Source organism: Saccopteryx leptura, chromosome 2, assembly GCF_036850995.1.
Source record: "Saccopteryx leptura isolate mSacLep1 chromosome 2, mSacLep1_pri_phased_curated, whole genome shotgun sequence".
Taxonomy (NCBI): Eukaryota; Metazoa; Chordata; class Mammalia; order Chiroptera; family Emballonuridae; genus Saccopteryx; species Saccopteryx leptura.
The window spans coordinates 18,888,776-18,913,864 of NC_089504.1; the positions used below are offsets into that span (position 1 = coordinate 18,888,776).

General features: G+C 46.1%; 1 protein-coding gene across 1 annotated transcript in view; it reads right to left on the reverse strand.

Annotated features, from left to right (window-relative positions):
- The window catches only part of PAPPA (pappalysin 1), a 239,630-nt gene that overhangs the window by 143,817 nt on the left and 70,724 nt on the right, over positions 1–25,089 (reverse strand). Inside the window, exons 6-7 of the mRNA XM_066367327.1 lie at positions 20,055–20,176; positions 9,787–10,285 (exon numbers count right to left, since the gene is read on the reverse strand). Of these exons, the coding sequence (XP_066223424.1) occupies positions 9,787–10,285; positions 20,055–20,176 (621 nt within the window). The remainder of the gene's footprint in view (positions 1–9,786; positions 10,286–20,054; positions 20,177–25,089) is intronic.

Consider the following 25,089-nt stretch of genomic DNA (forward strand, 5'->3'; position numbering starts at 1 on the left):
GCACAGGGCCTGTTACAAAGATAGTGTTAAATAAATGCCTAGTGAATGAATGAAAACTGACTTACATCATCTGTCCTAATCCCTTCGCTTTAAGGATAATAAACCAGAGCCCCTAGGAGGAGAATGGACCATGCTGAACGTAAGATTCCCTTTTGTCCTTTTGATTCTCCATTAACTAATCCATCTTAGGAGTTACAAGAAGAGCCTCGAATACACCAGATATCATCTGTATCATTCTGACTGCTTAATCGATCTGCCCCAGGGTTTCCTTACTCATGCAGCGCCTGCACGCATGTATTTACCTCCATTTCTTAGCCGTCCCCTTGATGCCTGGCCTTGGACAAGAGCCCGAGGATAACGCGGCAAATACTACCTAGTCCCCGCATCTAATCAAATGCCACTGAACAGGAAACACACAGCCCTGCCTTCCGAAGCTGTCACAGAGGGAGAGCTTGGAGAAGGCAGGCCCAGCCGGGAGGAGCTCTGAGAGGCTCGGTGTGCACAGCATTGCTGTAGCGGTGGCCGGTCTCTGAGCTTACCGTCCGGACTTACTGCCAATGTGACATGGAACCTGCTCCCTGCACCCGTACAGAATTAGGCACACTCAGTGATCCGGACAGAATGTCAGCACGGGAGATGTCCTTCAGAGTCAGCTACCTGTGCCTTTGTGTTCCAGGAAGGGGACTCGGGCTCACAGATGGAGCATCTGAGAGCAAGGACGCAGCCACGTTTCAGATCGGCCCTGGAATGCAGGTCTCTCCTGGTCCAGGGCCAGCACTCCGGTGGGTTTCCCCCTCACCTTCTTCAGTTCAGCTGCAGAGATTCACGTGCCATTTATCTTTCACTTCTTCTAATCCAACCCTGAACTGTAGCCACTCCGCTTAGAGTTGAAGGGGAAATGGTCTCCTGTGTGTGTCTGTGCATGTCTGCGTGTTTGCCTTTCACACATACTCTCCAGCCTGGCCCTGGCCAGGAACAAGCCCAACGAAAACCGAAGAATAGAAAGAATCAAAAACATCCAGATCTTTATAGTTCCCCAGACTGCATCATGTTCTTGCAAGTCTATTATCTCATCAGTTTTGTCAGGACACTCCTAGTGGGACTGTCCGGACAGAACTCATCACTCACTTTTTCCAGGGGAAGAAGCTGTGGCTCAAACCATCGGAGGGACCTGGTTAGGGTCCCCCAGCAAGGCAGTCATGTGCTGGCTTGGGACTCAGATCTCCTCATTCAGAATTCAGCCTCTTTAAAGGAGATGCCTGAGGCTTCTGTTTTGTAAAACACAACATAAACCCACTAAGCCCCGCCCCAAGCAGTCTCATCATCTCCGGGCGCAGGCTACACGGACTCTGTCCACTCGTGCCAGTGCCCGACCTGAGAGAAACTCCTCCGTCCTTCCCACACCTCTAATTACTCTGACGTCTGTTATTTTCCTGCTCTTTCCTATTATTTATTTGTTTTCTTACAAATCGGGAACTGGAGCTACACAACCAAATCCAGTCCAACCTACCGAGCCCCCCGCCCCCAGGGCAAACAACAAAAGAGCAACGATATTGGTGACATCGGGACACCACTGAACCCGATTTCACTAACACAGTGTTGGCCAGAGAAACTCTTGGAAAACCCTCTAATCAAACACTGAACTAAAATCTGTCCCTCCATTGCAGGAAATAACATTGCCCTCATTCCAAATTCTCAAACCAAAAATGGGAGTCACTGGACAGCTCTCCCTAAAACCCCTGCATCTAATCCATTGCCAAGTGCTATGGACCCCACCTTTGAAAGGTACCTCCACTTCAAAACCCACTTATCTGTGTGACAGTCAGAATCTCTGGTGTGCACTTTAGCAATGACCCCTATGTGGGCTTTCTCGCTCTTCCTCAATCCCTTCTTCACAGAGCACCGGTGCAATTTTATACACACACAAACCTGATTGGTTTAGTCTTTTATTTCCCCATGAATAAATCCCACCTCTCTATATAATAAGGGCCATTCCCCCTTTCTTTAGGTGGAAATTATTCTCTTTGTAATCTCTCATAATAATAATGTTTAGTTTGTAATTATGTTTTTATTTAGGATGCTTTTCAATTTAGCTTTCCTATCCAATTATAAGATTCAGAGTTATAGTGCTGGACTGACATGTTGTAAGGACGTTTTATTGAATGAATGAATGAGTTTGTTAACAGAGCCTTAGGTCCATCATTTCATGTCTGTGTATCTTATTCAACATCTGTAGAAGAGACACTGTAATGGCCCACTTGCTATAAAGTTCAGTAGTGCATCAGACTGATACATAGAAAATTTTAAGATAAGCGAGTTTAATGGTACTGGTGTCAAATGGATGCTTCACGCTTTCAAAATCGTGAAGGTACTTGGAGACAGTCGGCACTTCTATGATTGTTGCTGAATGTGGAGATCTGTTGATTTTCCTAAGCCCTCTTGTTTACCCTAATGTTCTCAGAACCCGTATTTCATTCTGAGAGGTACTTGGCCTCAGACTGACGAGAGGGAGTTATAGGTGGATGATGCCCAGCTTCCAGAAATAGAGTAAGATTGTGCTGACTCTGTACCCCGCTAGCCTGGGCTGGGAACGGATTCGCTCGGAGCTGGGAGAAACAGCTCTCACTCCTGAAGTCGCTCTCTGTCCTGGAGGTCAGAACATCAGGACGTAGGCTAGACCATGCTGGACAGGCCTGCGAGAAGGCCCTGCTCAGGAGGAGTCTGCCCCAGAGGATGCATTTCACCAACAGGTTACTAGAAACCGGGCTGTTCTGCATATGACCACACTTATCAACATAAATGTTCAAAAAACAAATGAAAAAATGTGTTACCTTCCCTTTTGTGTGTTTATTCTTTTGCTTCTTGAAAGCCATAAAAACTAGTTCTGACATCTGCTTTCTCCACCCAGCTAGATGCCACATCATCCTTTGCCCGTCATCATAGCAATGATTGATGATGCTCTGCCGTCTGCCAGGCACACGCCCTTTTGGGTCAGGCAAGGAGATGTCAAACTTGACTCTGGCATCGATGAACTGTGGACCTTAAGTGAATGATATCTCTTTAAGTCTCAGCTTCCCTATCCAAAAATAAGGCACAGTGATAACTTACAGCTGATTGGTAGGTTTATAAAAGATACCGAGCATATAGGAAACATTCACTACATGGTAGCTATTACTCATAGTGATGTTAGCACTACTAGTAGTGGGATGCGACTAGCATATGGAAGGGTGGTTAACACAGTAACTAAATCTGGGCTCCCAACGGAGGGCAGAAACAAGGTTACTTTTGTTACCCATTCTGTCTTCAGAATGTGGCATGTTTCCTAGCACAGAGAGCATGCTAAATGAGCATTTGACAAATGTATCAATGCAGAGTAACTTCATAAATTACTTCAGCCTCTGAACTACCTGTGTCACCCTACATTCCAATAACATTGATGGATACGCAAAAAGGCTGACATTAAAATCCCAATTTAATAGATGGAAAAACTGAGGTATAAAGATATTAACAACCAGATGTAAATTACAGATATTATTCACAGAAGATGCAATGTTAAGAGCCGGTGAATAATTGAAAGAGGCTCACTCAAGATGTGAAACTACCAGAACATCCATGAGAAGTCATGTTTTACCCATTGAATGGCCAAGGACAAAGCATTTTCATTTTGGTAAGCAGTAGTGACAACATCGAACATCAGGTCTTACCACCTAGTGCTGCTGGGATGCGAGCTATTTCACACTCTCAGCATGCCCCAGGTTGCATCCATTAAAATGGAAAAGGCTGTCTGGCCTGTGGTGATGCAGTGAATAAAGCATCGACCTGGAACACTGAGGTCGCCGGTTCAAAGCCCTGGGCTTGCCCAGTCAAGGCACCTATGAGAAGCCAACGACTATGAGTTGAGGCTTCCCGCTCTTCCCCTCTTCTCTAAAATCAATAAATAAAATCTTTTAAAAAATGAAAAAAGGCCTACAGTTTATAACCCAGCAGTTCCAATTCTCAGCATCAGACCGGATAAATGCTCACTTGTGCCCACAAGGAGGTTTATATGAGTGCTCACTGCAGCATTTGTCTCTAATAGAAAAATATGTGCAATATTATTGCCCAGAATTAGGAGGACCGTTATTACCGCTATGGAATGCTATATAGCCATTTAGAAGAATAAGGTAGATTTAAGGACCAAAGTGATTGATAGCCCAGATGACTACATTCCCCCCACTCAAAACTCTACATGTGTTTTATACTGCACATGTACTTTTGCTATAAGATACAGTATGTTGGCTCATTCATTTATTTGCTCATTCATTCATTCATCAATGTTTGCTGAGCATCCACTTAGTTTCGGCCATCTGTGCTGCGGCAAGTTTCCTCATGATCAACTGTTTCATCCTTCGGGTCTTAGCTTGTGCAGAACTTTCTCCAGGAAACCTTCTTTAACTACATCCTTCAAACGGGGTTGGATGCCTTTCCTACGTTTTCCCAAAGTCCCCTGGACTCCTTGCAAAACAGCATTTTTCATGCTGCAGTATGTTCACTGGATTCCTTACCTATTTCCGCCTTTCAACTGGGTACTCCTGAGGCCAGGGATCATAATCCTACTCCTACTCCATGGTGACAGACACCTGAATGCACTGATGAAGAATGGATGGGCAGATGAACAGATATATAATAAGAGTGATCTACTATTCATTGTTTCCCTTATACCTTACTTACTGTAAGCCAAAATCAAAGGGTGGGGGGGGGGGAGCTTAATTTTTGTTGTCTTTATTTCTTAGAGAAATCTGAAGATGCCACACAGACCCAAGCAGCATGGTGCCCAGTACAAAAGCAAGTCAAGTTGACCGTCAAGTTGAGAAACAGAAGCTTCCCTGCTCTTTCTGCCCGGCCCTACTCATAAAGAACTGGCTGTGTCACTTGCGTCGCAGGACTCCCAAGACTGTCTTGGGGTCATAGGAACTGACCGCGGGTTGGAGGCCTGTGGGCTGTTAGCCTGCCTTCTCCTGGCCATATCTTGAACGTGAGCCAGCGCTGATGCATGTCTGAGCTCTAGAATGCTGCCTTTGCATTATGACAGCAGGAGGTGTCGTGGTTGAGAAAGTGGAATTTGGAATTAGACCTAGCTCGGCTGTTACCAGCTGTAGGAGGCTGGATGAGAACACTTTCTGAGCGCCAGCTTTTTCTCTGAGCTTCGTCTGCCTCATAAATGTTTGTAAGGCTCTTAAAGCAGAGTGTGTATTCAGGAAGTGGTAGTTATTATTATTATTAATTATATTATCATGATTATTGTCCACTACACTACACATTTTACTGCGGCATCCAGAGCCAGTGAGGTCTGCTCTGGGTACCAGTTCTTACAGTCTCTGCTGAGTCCCTTATACAAAAAAAAAAAAAAAAAGAGTGAATGAGTCACCTGTCACTTAAGAACAACATCTATCCACATATTATTGCATAACATGTTTTCCCCTCATTTTACACATGGGGAAACTGAAGCTTAAATAAGTGATGCAATGTGTCTTCTTAATGTCACATGGCGAATCAGTAGCAGAGCTGGCGCCCGCCCCCCTTTCCTCGGCTAGTGTCACTTCTCCTTCAGTGATGGGGTTTCCACTTAAAGGGAGACGTTCCACATTTCTCCCTAGTCTTGGCCAGAAGTAATTAGTCTACTGGAAGCGTCCATGGGGTAAGCACAGAAGCCCTCCCCTTCATCAATGTCATACCTTGGGAAACTATCTCCAGCATAGATAACAGAAAGAATAAATATTTTTGTTGAGAGAAAAAAATGAAGGCAAAGGTCAAAGGGGATCATGTAATGGGTTGAGTCAGAGAAGGAGGGAAAAAAGAACATTTTTTTTTTCACTCTCCTCTTTTTCTCCAAAACAGTCTTTATATAGAACTTGTATATGAGCCAATTTATTTGATACGGAAAAAATGTGAAAGCAGCAAAATACACATACACACACACACACACACACACACACACATACACGCGCGCACACATAGAGGTATTTGTGTTGGAGTTCAGAACTTGAATTACTGAGAGATAAAGAAGTTGAAGTGATAGGTGGACTTGGAATGATGTTTTACTTTGTTCAGAGTCTCGGAGAACGTTTAGCTCAGAGAGCCCAGCCCAGGCCGGGTCTCCCGGAAATTCCTTGGGTCTCTAGAAAGCGGAGAGCAAGGCCAGCGAATGCCTCGGGTTGGCCCTCGTGCTTGTCACACAGTGGGGACTCACGAAATACTTGTTGAGTGGACGCAAGAACATAGGGGGCACAAGGACGTCGAGCTGGAGCGCGGTGGTTTTAGAAGCAAACGAGCACAGGACTGGGCGCTTTTCGTAAGTGAAGGTCCTCAGTACTCCAGTGTCAGTCAGTGTCTGCGGGCAAGGGGCCGGTCCGAGTCATCCCTCTAATCTCCACCTCCCGGGACAGACCCTGGGACGCCGGACGTTCTCAGTGCAAATCTACCAGTTGAATGAGTAGCTGTATGTGTCAAGGGACCTTGCAGATTCCTGGGCCTTTAGAGATCTTTTTTTTTTTTTTTTGTATTTTTCTGAAGGTATTGTAGAAACGGGGAGAGACAGTCAGACAGACTCCCGCATGCGCCCGACCGGGATCCACCCGGCACGCCCACCAGGGGCGACGCTCTGCCCACCAGGGGGCGATGCTCTGCCCCTCGGGGGGGGGGGGGGGTCGCTCTGCCGCCCAGAGCCACTCTAGCGCCTGGGGCAGAGGCCAAGCAGCCATCCCCAGCGCCCGGGCCATCTTTGCTCCAATGGAGCCTCGCTGCGGGAGGGGAAGAGAGAGACAGAGAGGAAGGAGAGGGGGAGGGTGGAGAAGCAGATGGGCGCCTCTCCTGTGTGCCCTGGCCGGGAATCGAACCCGGGACTTCTACATGCCAGGCCGATGCTCTACCACTGAGCCAACCGGCCAGGGCCTAGAGATCATTTTGAGCAGCGGCTGTCAAACCTGAAGAAGAATCGGAGTCACCCGGAAAAGCCCCGTACTCACGGTTTCTGATTCAGCCGGCAGGACTGGGGCTGAAGGACCTGGCCTGTCTATGCACCCACTTGACGTGGATGCTTGCCGTTCGCAGGGCCGCGCTTTTCAGAATCTGATTTAGCGCAGTGGTTCTTCAACTTGCCTGCCCATTTAATCACCTGGTGAGATTTTCCAAGTCTGACGGCCGGGCCTTATCCTTACCATTTAAGTCAACAGCCAAGAGGGCCGGAAAGGGTTGAGAGGGCATGCAAGGGGGAGGCAGGCAATTTCAAAGTGTCCTCAGGGGTGCATGCTGTCTAACCGAGTTTGAGAACCACTAACCTGGTGGAAGACCAGAAAGGGTAAGTGGCTAGTCTAAGGTCACAGAGCAAGTCAGTGACTTAGCTGAAAACAGAACTCGACTGCTTTTACTTCTTCAGTTTAATTTCCACTGTCCAACGTGTATCAACCACTGTCAGCTCTCACAGGCTCATAACATGAGGCAAAACATGAAAGCCGCATTTAAACTGACATCTATTATTTATTACTGCCATTGTTTTGTAAAGAAACTTTAAGTGGATGGATATTTATGGAACCTTACTACCCTAGACAAGGTAGGAGACGGAAGAGACAGGGTTATGGAATATTTTTCAAGGCAGAGCGAGTCTTTGAGTTTTAAGTACATTCTCAAATACAAACCCAGGGCTCCCCCTGAGTTCTTAAACAGATGTTCCTCATCTCTGAGTCAATGAATGGGTAAGGGTTTGCTTGTGATGTGCACGTTAATTGCTGGCATGTAAAAGGAAGTGCTGGTAAAGTGTTTGAAAGTGGTTCTGTCTCTTAAAAAGATTAAAAGTTTCCTCCAGTTCTTGGTTTCTATTAACGATTGGCTTAGTAAATATTTTCAAGTAGACAGAGCACAGATTGAGTCTTATATCATCTCAGAATCAAAGAAAGAGCCACAAAAGGCCCATAGAAACCATTGACTTCAACATTTTCATCATGCAGAAGAGGAAATTGAGGCTCAAAGAGATTGACTGATTTATCTCGTATCACTACGCAGGCCGGCTGGAACTGAGCACAAGGCATCTGACTCCTGAGCTATTGTTCTTGCCGATACTCAAATGATTCCCAGCAACAGCCATTGTGCATAATAAGTGTTCAACAAATGTTCAATAATTGACTTCATAGAATTCAAGGTACCCAAATTAGGTGGCTAAGGCTCCCTCATTTGTTAGGTTAAAGCAGAAATTGGAATCACATCGTTAATTGCATCGTTGAATGATCTCACCACTTCCTAACTGCACGATATTGACCACGTGACTTCACATCTCTAAGCTGCAGTTTTCCTCTTTGTATAATGAGAAGGATACTAGGGCGGTGGATACAGAGAAGATGAAACAAGTAAAAGATGTAAAGACTTTAGCCCATTGTCTGGCATATAGGAAAAGCACTAGTGACTTCATGATAATGTGGCCTTTCTCATAAAACATAAATCCTGAACATGTTTGAGGAAGGTGTACCAGAGAGGTGGCTCGAGAAATACACTGTACATGAGGGAAAAACACTATGTCATATAAAAATATTGGCTATCCAAAAGGATCCTGGAGACCTAGATTTGCAAAGGCCCACAAGGGTCAAATGGGTTTCAACCTGTGCTTCACTTCAGAAAACAAATCAAGGACAATGACCGGTGATGTTCACCTTCCAGCAAAATTCTCATGCAGCCCTGGCCGGGAAGCTCAGATGGTTAGAGCATTTTCCCGGTTCACCAAAGTTGTGAGTTCGATCGCCAGTCAGAGGACACACAAGAATCAACCAATGAATAAATGAGTGGGACAACAAATCGACCTTTCTCTCTCTCTCTCTCTTTTTTCCTCTCTCCTTTTTTCTCTCTCTGGAATGAATCGATCAATAAAAAAGAAAAAGAATTAAAAAAATTATCATGCAAATACTCAGGAACATGGCCAATCCCCAGCCAATCTGCTATAACTTCACCTTCTTCTCACCCACTGAAGCCATCAGAATGCATCAACCTTCTTCAGTTTATTTTATTTATTTTTTTGTATTTTTCTGAAGTTGGAAACGGGGAGGCAGTCAGTCAGACTCCCGCATGCGCCCAGGGATCCACCCGGCATGCCCACCAGGGGGCGATGCTCTGCCCATCTGGGGCACTGCTCTGTTGCAACCAGAGCCACTCTAGCGCCTGAGGCAGAGGCCACAGAGCCATCCTCAGCGCCCGGGCCAACCCTGCTCCAATGGAGCCTTGGGTGCAGGAGGGGAAGAGAGAGACAGAGAGGAAGGAGAGGGGGAGGGGTGGAGAAGCAGATGGGCTGGGAATCGAACCCGAGACTCCTGCATGCCAGGCTGACGCTCTACCACTGAGCCAACCAGCCAGGGCCTCTTCTTCAGTTTAACATAAAAAAAAATCATTAGCAAACTTCAACTATTCTACTTTCATTAGTAGTGAAAAGCTTCCTCAATTATTCTACTTTCATTAGTAGTGAAAAGCTTCCTCACTGCCAATCTCATCCAACTGTTGGGAAACAAAATTTCAGAAAGGGTGGGATGCTTAGAGTCACACATCCGAGTTCTCACCGAAATCCAAGCCTCCTCGTTCCTTGTCCATTGCTCTTCCCACCATATCAACTCTGCCTTGTTAAGACCATTCTATACCCAATGTCACTTTATGAACCCCTAGAAGTGAGTCTGGCTGTGACAAACCTTCTTTAGTTCAGGCCTGTCTGACCCTCCTTTCATCCCACCACCGCCCACCCACTTGGTCCTCTCCCTATCCAGAAAGTGCACTTACGTGTCCATGAATCTTCTATTGAGATGCAGTTCGGAGGCCACGTCCACCCGGAGAGGAGGGTCCCGGACCACCTTGTACTGCAGGGGCTTACACTCGAGGCAGAGTGGGCTGTCCGCAACGGAGGTCAACATGGCAGCATCGATCTCCAGGTGCTCGTCCAACGTGTAGATCTGAATGCCGTACACCTTCTCGCCCACATCCCGGAGTTTTATGGTCAGTGGGACATCGCAGAAGACGTTCTGAGGACCCAGGGAGATGTTCTTCCCCGTGGTAGTCAACAGTTTGATGTCGTTGACAGCCCCACTAGAGTCCCAGTCAGTGGAGACAAAGGTCACCCAGATTGTCAGAGACTCGGGGACCAGAGGGTAGCGGAATTCCAGCTCCAGGTAGCAGCCTTGCGGCTCAGGGCAGGCTGGGGGGACCGTGTGTGGGTTGACAGCTGAATTTGGGCTCCAGGTGCGGACGCTGGACTTACAGGGCTGTTCGACATCTGGATGACCTGTGGGGAAGAGATGAGGATATGAGTTCCTGAACCTCAGAGTTTCCTGCAGACCTGGGGAGAGGCTGGCCTGACTAGGACTCAGACAGAGGGGAAAAGGGAAGGGGAGACTCGGTGTTTTGGTGAATCTGTTGTATGTGCGGCACCAGCTCATCTCCACCACTGCAGTGGAGATCTTACATGAATTACCAGGCATTTGGTCAAGACTATATTCAAGTAAGTGTCTTACTATTGAGTGAATGACCAAAGTTTCCTTCCTCGTCTGCCACTTGTAGGCTTTGTGCTTAGGATGGAAAGAAGAAAGGAACAAATATTTGCCAAATATCTTCTGTGTCCCATAAGGTTGTTTAAATTGACTTGTGTAACGACTCACTTCAGAGGTGAGGACATATGGAGTGAAAGGACCCAGGTCTCACAGCTTGAAGGGTCAAGGTCAGCATTAGAGGCCGGTGTTGTCTCTTTGGAAGTCTACACCCTCTGTTTTCACCGCTGGATGCAGGGGCCACTAGAATAAACTAGAATTCCCATGGTGTTGCCTTTGGTGCAAGCCGCTTGGAATGACAGGAGGGTCAGACACCTTCAGCAAAGAGGAGGTGAGCGTGGCTAGCTTCTACCCCTTGGACTGAGGATTCTGGGAGGAAACTGTCTACAACCACGAGTGACGGAGCTGGAAGGCAGCCCTGGAGCCATCTTATCTCTCCTCCTCCCCTTCTCTACATGAGGTCATTCCATACCACTGAGCTTCTCCATGCTCTGTCCCGTCTGACTCAGGGAAGGGAGGGCTGGGTGAGGAGGAGGGGGGAAAGAAGGGATTCTTCTGCTCTTTCCTTTTGGAGACAATGTCTCATCCCCACTGACCTCAGACTGCAGCGACTTCTGAATTTTTCTCCACTGAGATCATCAGTCCTAGCCCCTCAGAGAGCTCTCTTTTGCACTGCTGAGAATAGTGATCAGGACTCAAGTGTAGTGATTGGCTCTAATTTGTTCAAAGGAGTCTAGTAAGAGATCCAGATCAGATGGTAAGGAAAGGGTAGAGGGTCTTAAGCTGTTGTATCTGCCACATTTTTTTTTTACTCATTAGCATCAGTGGTTGGTGGAAGGCGGGGATGCTGGCCCATTACTAAAGCAAAGGGGAAAAAGCAGTATTTGCCAGAAAGGCTTTATGATGCTGGTTATGGCATAATAGGAATCAGGAACCACTGTGCTAGGAAATCTAGCAAGTCATCCAAGGTGGAAAAACTATTCCAGTGAAAGTAGTAAATGTCTCCCATCTCCTTGCCTCTGGCCACCAAGTGGAGAGGAAGCAGAGAAGGAAAAAAGAGAAGAAAGAGGGGGACAAGGAAAAGTCACAGAGACCTTCTTTAGATAGACCACATCGGAACAAGGAGAGACGGGCATGGCTCTAAGATTTCTGCCGCCCCTCCTTGGCTAGGTCTGTTCATCTATTGCAGCAAACGCTCGCTAGAAGCAGTCAGTAATTCAAGCCAAAGGTCTCCCTACCTAAGCTGAGGTCGTTTCTGCCCTCTACCCTCCACCTCCCCAAGTTCCTGACTCTCTGATTCTCTTGACTTTGTGGGTTTTTGGCACACATACATCCTTATTCACTGAATATACTTTATTGAGGGTAGCATTTTAATAAACATGAAGCACATTCCAGAGTCACTATAATAATTGATTCATCTGCTTGTCACCAAAATCCCACAGGGTTGCTATCATTTTTTTGTAGCTTTGTTTCACTTCACACCATATAGCTTCTGCTTATACAGCACCTGGTCCTAAGATGGTGGCCACAGTGGATTCTCAGTACATACATGTTAAACGAAGACTCTTCTGTCTTGTTGCTACACAGTTAAAGAAGAAGTCAATGTCCCATAGAGCCTGCTGTGTTATGGTGAGTGCCAGGTGAACATTCTACTCCATGGGTATTTTTTTTTCCTTTCTGAAACTGGCAAGCCATGGAGCACTCTCCCTTCCTTCCTTGGAGACAACGACCACCAGCGGTGGGAAGCCACAGGAGAGCAGATGACGGATCTGCTTGGCTCATGCTTTTTCCCTGGTTTCTTGTTAGTCAACAGAGGGGCCCAAGGCTTTCCCGAGGACAGGAAGGTGAGCTGGCCATTATGCCAAAGTAAGTCAATAGGAATAGAAGTCTTAGCAAGGTTTGTGCCTGTCTCATTATCAGAGACAAACTTTTAGATGTCAAAAAGGTTCCAGCACCGCTGGGTCCAACCTATCGCCAAAGCAGCACTCCCTTTAATAAAACCCAGCTTCACGAATTGACCATCCTCGTGCGCCAGGCGTGGTGCCAAGCACGTGGCACGCCTCAGCTCTCTGCATCCTGGCAGTAAGTTTATGATGCCCGTCTTAGGAAACTCGTTTTAAAGAAGGGGAAACTGAGATTCAGATGGTTGTGTAATTCCCTGATGAGGAGTAGAATATTATGTGATACTGTTGGTCCGGGCAGCATGCCAGGCTTTGAAGCCTTGAAAGTTGGGTCAAAATATCAGCTATCCAGCTTTGTACTGTGTCACCTACTGTAACATTATTTCACAGGGTCACTGGAAAACTCAAATGGGATGAAATATTTAAAAGATGCTCACATACATATTAGCTCTGTTCTCAAAAGTAACGAGGAATTAACAGGGAAAAGCTTGTTAGGAGGCGGCATTCCAAACAAAGAGAACTGTGGATAGAGAACGTAGGTTTGGACAACTATGATTTTGAGAGCAACGGGAGAGGCTGGCAAACTAAGCTGAACCCAGACTCTGAAAGGGTCGTTCATTTCACTTTATATTGAGAGAGATGGGAAGCTACCGAAGAATTTCAATCAAACAAATTAAAGTTATCTTTTAGAAAAACCACTGTTTAGGGATACAGATACCATCTCTCCATTTGTTTGTCCGTCCATCCATCCATCCATCCATCCACCCATCTACTGATCCATTCATTCTTCCATCCACCCACCCATCTACTGATCTATCCATTCTTCCATCCATCCATCCATCCATCCACCCACCCATCTACTGATCCATCCATTCTTCCATCCATCCACCCATCTACTGATCCATCCATCCATCCATCCATCCATCCACCCATCCATCCACCCACCCACCCATCTACTGATCCATCCATTCTTCCATCCACCCACCCATCTACTGATCTATCCATTCTTCCATCCATCCATCCATCTACTGATCCATCCATCCATCCATCCATCCACCCATCTACTGATCCATTCATTCTTCCATCCACCCACCCATCTACTGATCTATCCATTCTTCCATCCATCCATCCATCCATCCACCCACCCATCTACTGATCCATCCATTCTTCCATCCATCCACCCATCTACTGATCCATCCATCCATCCATCCATCCATCCACCCATCCATCCACCCACCCACCCATCTACTGATCCATCCATTCTTCCATCCACCCACCCATCTACTGATCCATCCATTCTTCCATCCACCCACCCATCTACTGATCCATCCATCCATCCATCCATCCACCCATCCATCTACCCACCCACCCATCTACTGATCCATCCATTCTTCCATCCACCCACCCATCTACTGAGCCATCCATTCTTCCATCCATCCATCCATCCATCCATCCATCCATCCATCCATCCATGCATTCGAAGAATAACTACTGAGTGGCTGGTTTGTGTCCAGGGTTGGCTAACCCCAGAGGAAACAGGTTTCTAGAGACACAGCCTCTGCCCTCCCTCATTCAGCTTCCAGTCTAGTGAAACCAGTTAGGACACTCCTGTACTAAAGTAGGCAACGCACAACGGTGACTTGGAGAAAGAGAAAATCCCAGGAGATGAGGAAAAATCAGAATTCCGAAGGAGAAAAATGGGTGCTGATGGGAAATTGATGAGATGTATGGTGCTGAGGCAGGGAGAAAGGCTGAGTACAGGAAAGAAATGGAGGACTGAAGAAAGGAAGGGAGGGAGGGGGGAATGGAGGGAGAGAGAAAAAAAGGGAGGGGGAGGGAGAAAAGTGCAAATGTACTGTTACTTCATTATTAATACATATCCTTTTATATATACGATGACGAAATGAAATCTGTCCACTAGAAATGAGGCCAAATATGTGTATAAAATATATTTATACATACTTCTGCTGAGTTAAATGTACATTTATGAAGATCTACACAGACATCTATTATATATTTATGGGTATATACACTACAGCTGTTGACACAAATAGAGTTATAAAAACTCAGAGCCAAGTTTTTTCCAGATGAGTACTCCAGCGCACCTGAAATATTCCAGGCAGAAAAAAGGGGGGAAAGGCTCACACGAATAAGAAGGAAAGGAAACAGTGCCATGTGTTAATCTCTCATGAAAAACCCAATGCTTGTAATGTATCATATGCTTGCACAAGTGATCTTTAATTTTTAAAATTTTTCCATTGACTTGAGAGAGAGACTGAGAGAAAAAGAGAAGCATCAGCTCATTGTTTCATTTAGTCGTTCCATTTAGTTGTGCTCTCATTGATTGCTTCACGTACGTGCCCTGACTGGGGCTCAAACCCGTGACCTCTGGTGTGCAGGGGCTACGCTTCATCCACTGAACCACCCGGCCAGGGCATGTAAGTGCTCTTGATTGGGATTTGGGTCGGTTAGATCTAGTTATCTAATTACTGGGCTACAAAGGCAGTGCTGTATTGAATCCTTCATAAAAAATGTATGAAATAGAGTTTTTGCTAAAAGAGTTAGGAAAACAGGTTTCTTTTCATTACAATCGTGTGTGTGTGTGTGTGTGTGTCTGTGTGTCTGTGTGTGTGTGTGTGTTGTGGACAAAGGCAAGAATTCCTAGGACTGTTTTCACCTGGCGTTCATAGAATGGAGTTAAGAAAACATTGTAGATACTCATAAATATGTTAAGTGAAGAACCGTCTACCTTTTAATTATGGAATTAAAAAAGTGACGACTGTCTGCTATGTTGGAGCAGGAAGGGGCGCTCATTCTGTGGAGAAGAGGCTGTCCTCAGAGAGGCTGAGTGCCTCACTCGAGGGCACAGAGCACGCTGATGGACAGGCTGGAGCCAAGACCAGTCCTCTCTGTCCCTCCCGCGCCTTTCCCCCCAGCCCCAAAGGTACGTCTGGCATTGCTCACAGATTTGGGAGTTCTATGTTAGTCTGGGAAGTCCAAAAACTTAAACACGCAAAGATAAATAGGATGAAAATGAGTTGAGAAATAAATTGCAGAGTTTGGCTCATGGAAAAGTTTATTTCTTCAAGGATATTAAAAAGAGCCTGAGCCAAACAGATCACAGAGCCTGTAATGGGATGCTCTAAAAAAAGAACAGCGTCTTTTCCCGGCCTGCATGTGCTAAATTTACATATCCTGAAGGAAAACCCGGGGCTGCCGGGGTTCCTGGGAGACCTGAGTCAGCTCAGGGAACCGGGGGGCTCAAAGTTTCCAGCTGAACTCGCTTCTGCCTATTACACTCTAAGAGGGTCAGGGACCAACCAGGGGCTGACGTAGCCTGTTGGCAGTTGGGCTGGGTGGAGGTGTGGGAATTATTTCATTCACACAAATGGTGGAACGAACCATGATGATTTTAGCCAGAGAAGCCTCAGGGAAGAGTCTTGCCAATCCTACCCTCCCAAATAGCTCTCAATTTCCTGGACTTCTTCTCTCCATTGTCACTGTCACTGACCTCACCCAGGACACAGCCACAGCTCTCCTGGATTCCTGCGACAGCCCCGGGCCAGTTCCCTGTCCTCCAGCCCCCCCCCCCCCCCCGCCAGCCCTCCCCTGCTCTCTTCTCCACAGAGTAACCCAAGCAACTTTGTCACGTGCACACCTCACAATACCCCAGACCCCTGCCCGAGAGCCAGGGGTCTCCGCCCTGCCCTCAGTGTAAACCCAAACCACTCCTTGTCTGGTCGTTATAGACCTCACCCAGCCCAGCCTCTCCCCGTTCCATGGATTCTCTTGATGCTCCTAATCCACTGAAGCTCTTCCAGCGTTACTGATGAGCTTGTGTCTTAGGTGCACTGTATCTGTTAGTAGTGACCGCACCGTAAATAAAAACTGAGGCATGTAAAATACAAGAGCACAGAAGCGTGTGTGCCATGGGCTATCAGAGTATGAATGACATCCCGTTCCACGGAGCTACGGGAGAACTCTGCCACACACTGAGGAGACAGGTGGTGACAGGGGTAAACCGTGTCCATGTATTATTATAAAAATAACGTCAGACTTTAAGGACACCTAAATGTCTCCAGGTGTCCTTATGAAGCTCCCTAAAATGTCTCCAGGAGCTTCCTAAACCTCCAGATCACCCGGAGAAAACCACTGCTCCAGGCATACCAAAAGGCTTTCCCATTCTCAAATGCCCCTTGCTGGCTGGTGCGGTGACATTTCCCAGGAAGCCAGTTCTGCAGGTGAGGTCCCCTGTCTCCTGGTCTCCCAGTGCTCCGTACTTGTATTAGCATAGGCCTCATTTCACCGAATGGTGATCATCCATTTACTCCTGACTTCGCTATCCCGGTCGGCTCAGCCCTGCCCATGTGCCCAGCACAGCGCCCAGCACAGCGCCCGGGACGCAGTCCCTACGGGGTCATAGACGAGACGGGCTTACTATGCGGACACAGGAAGTGCTGTCTGTCTGGGAAGATAAACACACCGGCTTCTGTGAGAGCCCAGCAAGGGTGAGGTCTGGGTGGCAAACTCACAACGGCAGGTTGCGGGAAGGACTGTCTAACACAAGGAGCTAGAAGAAGGAGGCCAAGAAACGGACTAGCTGGTGCTAGGAGAGCCTCCGTGAGGGAGGACATGGGGGCTTCCTGCCCCAGGCAGGTGGGGGGAGAACCGGAGCTAGGTGACCCCAGGCGTCCCTGCCGAATCTGACGGCCTGGGGCTCAGCGAGGCCGAACGGACTGCTTCTCCAGACACATCCTCTCGCTTTACATTCCCGGATGGGCTTGTTTAGAGTTTCCGAGTTCGACTCTCATTTTTCTTTTAAGCTACTTTAAAAGATAAAGCATAGTGTTGTCATTTTTCTCCTTCACTTGCCTCTCTGACCCCTCTCTTCCTTGCTTTATTCTATCTCTGGCTTTTTCTTTTCAACCTTCTTTCTAAAAGTATCGAGGAAAACAGAGGCGTTCTCACTGAACTTCAATGAGCAGTCGGAATCCACTCCCTCTGATGGGCTGGTGTCCCCATCTAGGGGGGACAGTGGCCTGAGCTGACCTACACAGGAGCAAGAGGGACTGGGTGGAGGGAGCGGTGACCTAAGTGTCAGTCTATGAGGGAGGGCGGGCGAGGCGGAAGCTTGAGAAGAAAATATTAGGTCTCTCTCTATCAGCTTGGCTGAAGGAACTAGATCTGAGCCTTAAAGCAAGAGCTACTGCAGAAGGGAACTGAGTAGCAACAGTCCGTGAGGTTCTCAAAGTTCCAAGCGGGGACACAGTGCAACCAAATAAGGGGGACAAGGCACCTGCTTCATGTCTTACAGAAAATCAAGGGGACTACACAGAAATCACCGGCCCTGGGAGGCTGAGGAGCTGCCCCCTGAGTGGGGTGGGGTCTGCTCACGGGTGGGGCCTGCAACCGAGGCAATCATGAGGTGCCTCCCTCTAGGGCCCTGCAGATCAGTGGACCCCCAAAAAGAAGGGCACATTCAGAAACTGAAAAGAAGGGTTACGACACCTGCGATCATGCCCTGGTTATTGCCAGAAATCGCTAAGAAAGAATTGAAGACTACGGATGAGCTGAAGGCCCCAGAGATGTGTAGTGATTCTTAGGTGACCTTGTTGGCACCTACAGCCTGTCAGGGCCTGAAGGTTTATATATATATCACACACACACACACGCACACACACACACACACACACACACACACACACACACACACACGCACACTGTGTCCCTGGTCAGGTGTCTGGCCTTGGAACTGACTTAATATCTCAGTGCTTTTGTGCCCTGAACAGAAAGCTTGGTTGATTAGAGCATCATCCTGATAGACAGAGGTTGAGGGCTCGCTCTCTGCTCAGGGCACATCCATCCAGGCAGAGATCAATGTCCCTGTCTGTCTCTCTGTCGCTCTCTCCTGTTCTCTCTCTCTCTCAAATCAATAAATAAAAATATTAAAAAACATCCATCTCAGTGCCTTTGTTTCTTCCTCTGTAAAGTGGATGATATGATGTGCCCAGGACCATACAGAGACTCCAAAGACACGTGCTGAGCGAAGGTGTGAACACCGGCTTTGAGGTCGGGCAATGGGGGCAGACTTCCGGTTATAAGACAAAAGAGTTCTGAGGTTCTCATCTGCAGCACGGTGACCACAGTTAGCAACATTGAATCATTGCTAAGAGTAGCTCCTACATGTTCTCACACAAGAACAGGTGATTGATTAGCCTGGCTGGTGGTGGCTCAGTGGGTAGAGCATCGACTAGGAATACTGAGGTCGCCAGTTTGAAACTCTGGGCTTGCCTGGTCAAGACACATACAAGAAGCAACTACTACAAACTGATGCTTCCTATTCTTCTCTCCTTTCTCTCTCTCTTTCTCTCTCTCTTCTTACTTTCTAAAATTCAATAAATAAAATATTTTAAAAAATAAAAGAGAAAAGGTAATTATGTGAGGCGATGCATGTGTCAACTAACCTTATTGTAGTGTGGGCTTTGTAATATGTACATGCATCAAATCACAACATTGAACACTGGAAATCAGTGGTTCTCAAACTTTTTGAAGTTGAGGTGCATTTAAAATCTTACAAATAATTGTAGGTGCACTATATACAAATTTCTGAGAAATATGTTATAATAATTAAGTCAAATATTAAAGGAAAAATATATAAAGTCCAAGCGTGCTCTTAGGGTAATTAAACAAAATAAATATGACAAAATTATATTTACTCTGACATTAAAAAACATTTTTATGTTACATTTTTTGAGTTATGCTTTTTGGAATTCATAAAAAAGAGTAGTTAAAAAATTAAAAAATGACAAAAAGTTATCTTTTAATATATAGATAGATACATTTTTAGTAAGATTTAATAAATTTGGCAGGTCCCGGCATGAATGTATTAAGTTTTTTTCATTCTTGTGGTTTGTGAGAAACATGAGTCTTATGTGTCCTAGCGATTTCTTCAATGTTTGGGCATATATTTGAAAGGCAAATTCTCATTTCCTCGTCAATACATTGAAGAATTCCTCTCTTTTTACTCTTAATTGTGTTGAGTGCAGAAAACCCCCAGCATACATATCATCTTAATTTACACCAAACAAAGGATAGAAGAAACTTGTCTCCAGTCTTTCTGGGGAACATGGGGGGTAGTATAAACAATCCAGCACCACAGTTTAACAGCCTTTTGCAACCTAATCAGGCAAGTGAGGTGGGGGGTTGGGCAAACTGTCAGCTTATAGCCAATTCTCCACACCTCTGTCCCCCAAAAATCTAAAGTCCAAAAACCCTGCTGGTTTTTTGGTCCCCAACAGGTACCTATTTCTCTGGAATACCATAGGGCGCACCTGGAAATTTTCTAGGGCACATCAATGCGCCCTGGTGCACACTTTGAGAACCACTGAGCTTAAACTAACACAATGTTCTATGTCAATTATATATCTCAATACCTCTGAAAAAAAAAAAAAGGACAAACGTTTAAAAAGACTAGCCTTGAAGGGCAATCTCAGGAGCAAATGAGACGGTATGTGGAAAAGACCACTGACATCATGAAACTCCAGATGTAGCAAAAGCATTGTTCTGTGCACACCTGACCTGCGACCGCGCTTCCAGCTTGGCATACCTTCTGCTTCCCGGGGGCTCCAGTGTCCTGACGGGCCACAGGGCATCGGCGAGGAGGCGTTGAAAGCATACTGCACCAGGATCCTTCCTTCCAGGCAAAGGTCACATGCTGATCCCAATTCTCTAGGAGGCCAAGGAGAGAAGGGAGATGCACTGACTTAGGAACAGTTGAATGAGCCCCTGACTCTGCGAGGCCAAAGGCAACAGGGCAGAGGGCACAACCGGTCTACATTACCCACCCCTCCTCCCTAGGTAGGCCAAAGCTTCCGGGATACGACTCTAACTGAAACTCTTCCCCACTGCCCATCAAGGACCTTTGTTGGGCTCTAAGTGGCTGCCATTCTGAGGGTGGAAACACTTCTGGAAGGCAGCTATGCTAACCACTATACCACCAACGCTACTGGAAACACTTCTGTAACTTCAAGCAGCACAGAATCAGCAGTCCAAAGACTCACTCTCTACCTGCATCATCTTAATTTCATCGGCCATTCAAACTTCCACTGAGAATTGATGTGCGGTGGTGAGAAAGTCTGTTGCCCCATTTGACCTCAAACTTTATTCTTTTCCCAATATTTATCAGGTACCTACCATGTGCCAGGTACCACCCTGTGTCCCAGGTATTAAATAGGAAGAAGGCATGGTTCAGTTCCTCCCTCTGCAAATGAGTGGGCTGAACTACAAGATGCCTGAAGAACCTTCCAGCTCGGCATTCTGGAGATGGATGAGTCGCTCCCTGATTTAACTGTCCAAAGCCGTTCCCTTGCCATGCCATCTCATTCCTTTTAGCAGCTTTCCAAAAAGGGAGCCAATCCCCCAAAGGCCAATCCCAGCTCCGGAAGTGGAATAACATGTTGGCTTCCCCTACCGTCTACTGTCTTTTGTATCTGGATCCAAACTCCTTTTAGCCTCAACAGCCTCTGGGACACTCCTTGTTCTCCAGACTTGGCATATGTTTAAGGAGGCGGCTGCCGGGAAGAGAGAGGGATGAGCCCTCTCCTCATGTATTAGCATGGACCCAAAGCTCCACAAATCTCAGTGAGCGCTTAAACAGAGCTGGAAAGGGAAGAAAGATGCCAAGAAATGAGCCAGCCTAACCCATTATTTCTCAAAATGCAATGATCCTGCCAATAGCTCTTTCGTCATTCCTAGAAGACGGTTCCTCCTTTGGCTTCCTGAGAGAACACAGTGAGGGAGCCCTCTCTCAAGCCACAGGGCTTTCCCTTCCCAGTAGCCCTTGAACTCATATGGTTAAGAAAGAGCATGCTTCTGGACATCATAAATCTCTGGTACTCCCCATTGCACTTCCACCCAGCTGCTAGGGAGCTCACCCCTAAACCTAAATCTGCTTATCTGCTTCTATGGTGGTCAACATGTATAGCTGGTTAGAGGAATGGATGGATGGATGGATGGATGGATAAATCCTAGCCACTCAGACCTGTTGATAAGATTCATGACTAACCTAGTATAGACCTTCCAGTTTTAGATTTTACATCCTCACTTCATCATTGTAAATTATAAAACCATACATAGGTAGAAAGTTTAAAAGCACATCAATATTCAGAGATAGAAGAGTTGATTAAATAATCTAAGGTCAATCTGCTCAATGGAATGGTAAGCAGTTATTACAAAAATACTTATAAAGATTATGAATTATCATGGAAAACATAAGCTATAATGTTAAGTGAAAAAGGCATATTCAGAATTGAATCTATAGCTAGATTTTCAATGCTGTTCAAATAACCTTAACGTGACACCATAGTATTGGAAGTCATTTTCAGGTGCTGAAACACAGGCTGGTCCCCCACCCTTATTTTTATTCCTTCTGGTTTTCTGATTTTTCTACATATTTTGAGGTACTCCTAGATTAGCAGTAATAACAATTATACAAATAAACTTAAAGGCAAAGAATGCAGAATGAAGAAAGAGACTTCCTCGGCACCACTATGGGGGGCGGAGTTCCGTCACCGTGACCACCATCCAGGCATGGCTGCTCTGAGTCATATGCATGGCTTTATGATGACAATGAGATTACAAATATCCTGGGATAGAATCAGGAGCTACACTGACCTTAATGGCCACTGAGTCTTTCTTTCTGTTCCTTTAAATGTTTTCTTTTTCTAGATTACCTTCAGATAGTCACCTGTACTTCACTGAGAGCTCGACACATCCTGGGTTTCCAATCAATACTTAGAGGAGGGAGCAAACCATCATACACCTGACCATAATGTGTCTTGTTTTCACAGAGCTCCACAGAGTGTCCTCCCTTACAGTCAGTCATTAATCCGCATGTTCATTCATGGTTTCTCCTTCATATTCCACGGATAGTCATTAAATAGCCTCCGGAGGCTAGTGTTTTAGAAGCAATGGGCATGGATCATCCAAGGCTGAGTAAATTAGATGTTCCCATTCTACAGATTAGGAATGTAAGGTTTACGAATACAAAGGAAGCACCCCAAGGCCATAGCCTGAAAAGTCACAGAGTCTATGTGGCCCTTACCAAAATCAGACAGTGTTCTACACATCCAGGGAGTGTAGAATGTGTCTTTCTTCTTACCTTTGGCATTTGAAATCCTGTATCCACAGAGATACAGACACACAAACACACACACATACACACACACTGAAATCATAGAACTATAAGATACTAATGCCGAAAGAGATCCTCTTACTGAGCTGGGTACTGTAAGAGTCAGCACTTAAGTTTCAAGTCTAGGCTATCCAACATGGGAGCCACCAGCCACATGTGGCTATTTAAATTTAAACTAATTAAGCTGCAATAAATTCAGAAAATCAATTCCTCAGTTACACCGATCACATTTCAAGTGTTCTATAGCCACGATTGGTTAATGGCTACCATATCAGCAGTGCAGATAAGAGAATATTGCCATGACTACAGAAAGTCCTACTTTCTGGACAGTGATTTGCTAAGGCAGGCACTGTGCAGAACGAATCAGCTTCTCTCCTGGGTATCTACAGTGGCACTAGTTATGCACCATCCTTGGGAGGAATTGAGACAACAGTTACTCAAGACATTTTCTACATCCTGGGATTGGGGAGTAGGACCTAATTGGGAAAGGCTAGACCCCTCCAGCTTACAGGTCAGAACACAGGCTGGGGAAGAAGGCATGGAAGAGGTCACAAAGACTTCAGGCTCAGGTCTCTTGGTTCCCGGTCCAGGGGTCTTTCCAATCCACCCCAGCCAACTGTTCAGAAAACTGAAACCATCCAGTCAACACATGCTTGCAAGACAGCTTACAAATAAAGGGGTTAGTACAGCTGGGGGTGGCCTTGAATTATTTCTTCAGTTGCCCGTGTGTGAGGACACAGGCTGGGGGAGGGTCTGAATGTGTTGTTTTAAGGAAAACTCTTGGATTCTGTGAGAGGATGTGAGGAACAGCAGGAGGACATGAGGATGGCGAGGGAGCGAGGGGTTGGCAGTGATGGAAGTCATGGGAAATCACCCGAGATTTTGCAGGGAAAGAACATTTTCAAGTAGCTCAACAGCTCTGGAAAGCATTGTACAACATGGACCTAGTTGTTTTTGTTTTTGTTTTTTTTAACATAAGAGTGTATGTGCCCGTGATATCACAGATGTCAACTTGTTGGATTCCCCACAAAAGCTGGGTGAAGTGAGCACAATTAGCACCTTTTTGTGGAAGACTCAGAGGGTCAGAGAGGCTCTGAGAGGTGAGATGGCTTGCCCAAGGTCCCATAGAGCAGGAGTGTGAAGCTGAGAACGGAACACACACAACCTGACATCAAAGCTTGTGTACTTTAAACTAAGCCAATTTGCAGGAGTATAAACTGTGTGGCCAGGAGAGTGATATACAACCATTTACTAAACTTGTGGACCGACTTCCTTTAGCCAGAGCCTATGATCTACGAAGCTGTTAACCCTAATTAGACATGTTTCTGAAACGTCAGTTTTAATTTAACCTCTGATAACTCCGTTATGAAACCTTAGACTGAACAGAATAGCTATTGTGTGAGCCGCAAGCGCCAACTAACTATCGGTTATTAAAAACATATTGATCGAAGCTGAGGGCACGACGTAATAGAGACATATCTCCTTACCCAACAATTAACCCTCCAATAGGTTTCCAACAATCAGATGGTATTTATTTAATGGACAATAACTGCTTTATGAAATACAAATTGAATACATACACAGGAAGCTTCATTTACAAAACTTCCATTTTTAAGTGGAATCGAGGCCAAGGCTTGACCAAAAGTCTGATACTTCTCATTGCCACAGAAAAAATAAATAAATCTACAGGCTGCTGGAAAGCCTGCTCTGAGTGTCACATGAGGGTTCCCAAACCCAGCTCTGAGCTCCCAGGGAGGGTGACTGGGCCGGGAAGAGGGGTTTCTCCAGGGGGCTCAGGGGGTGCATTTCTTTCCCTGTGCTCACGGTCCCCCAGTTGCCAAACGAAGGTTCTAGATTCAGGGACTGATGGTCGGATGGAACGATAGAGCCCAAGGTGAATGTGGTGCCATGACCTAATGTTTTTTACATACACATACACAAAATGCACACATACACACACACACACACACCTCCTTGATAATTCGAGTTTCAGAAGGACTCAATGAACACACACCGGGATCTGAGACCAGGTGCTGCAAACTGTGAGCAGCAGTCCAGCTCCTTCGATCAGATCTCTCAGCCTGTTGAGCCTCCAGTTCCTCCCTCATCTGGCAAATGGGAAGGGTGACCTCCCTTTTCCAGAATTACTGGGAAGATTAAGTAAGATTCTGAATACAAATCATTTAGTCCAGAATCAAGCACGGAGTAAAGCACTTGATAAGCAACCACAACCACAGAGTAATATTAATTAATGACTTGCTGGTTATTATTTTCAGCATTCTCCATGTTATACCATCATTATTAGATGAGCATTCGCAAGAGGAGCTGGGAAGGCTACGACAGAACAATCTGTCCTAAATTATAGCTAAGTTCCAAAATAGATGCCAACATCTCAGTCCATTGTCATGGCCCTTTAAAATCTGGTTCCCAGCCTTGGCCAGGTAGATCA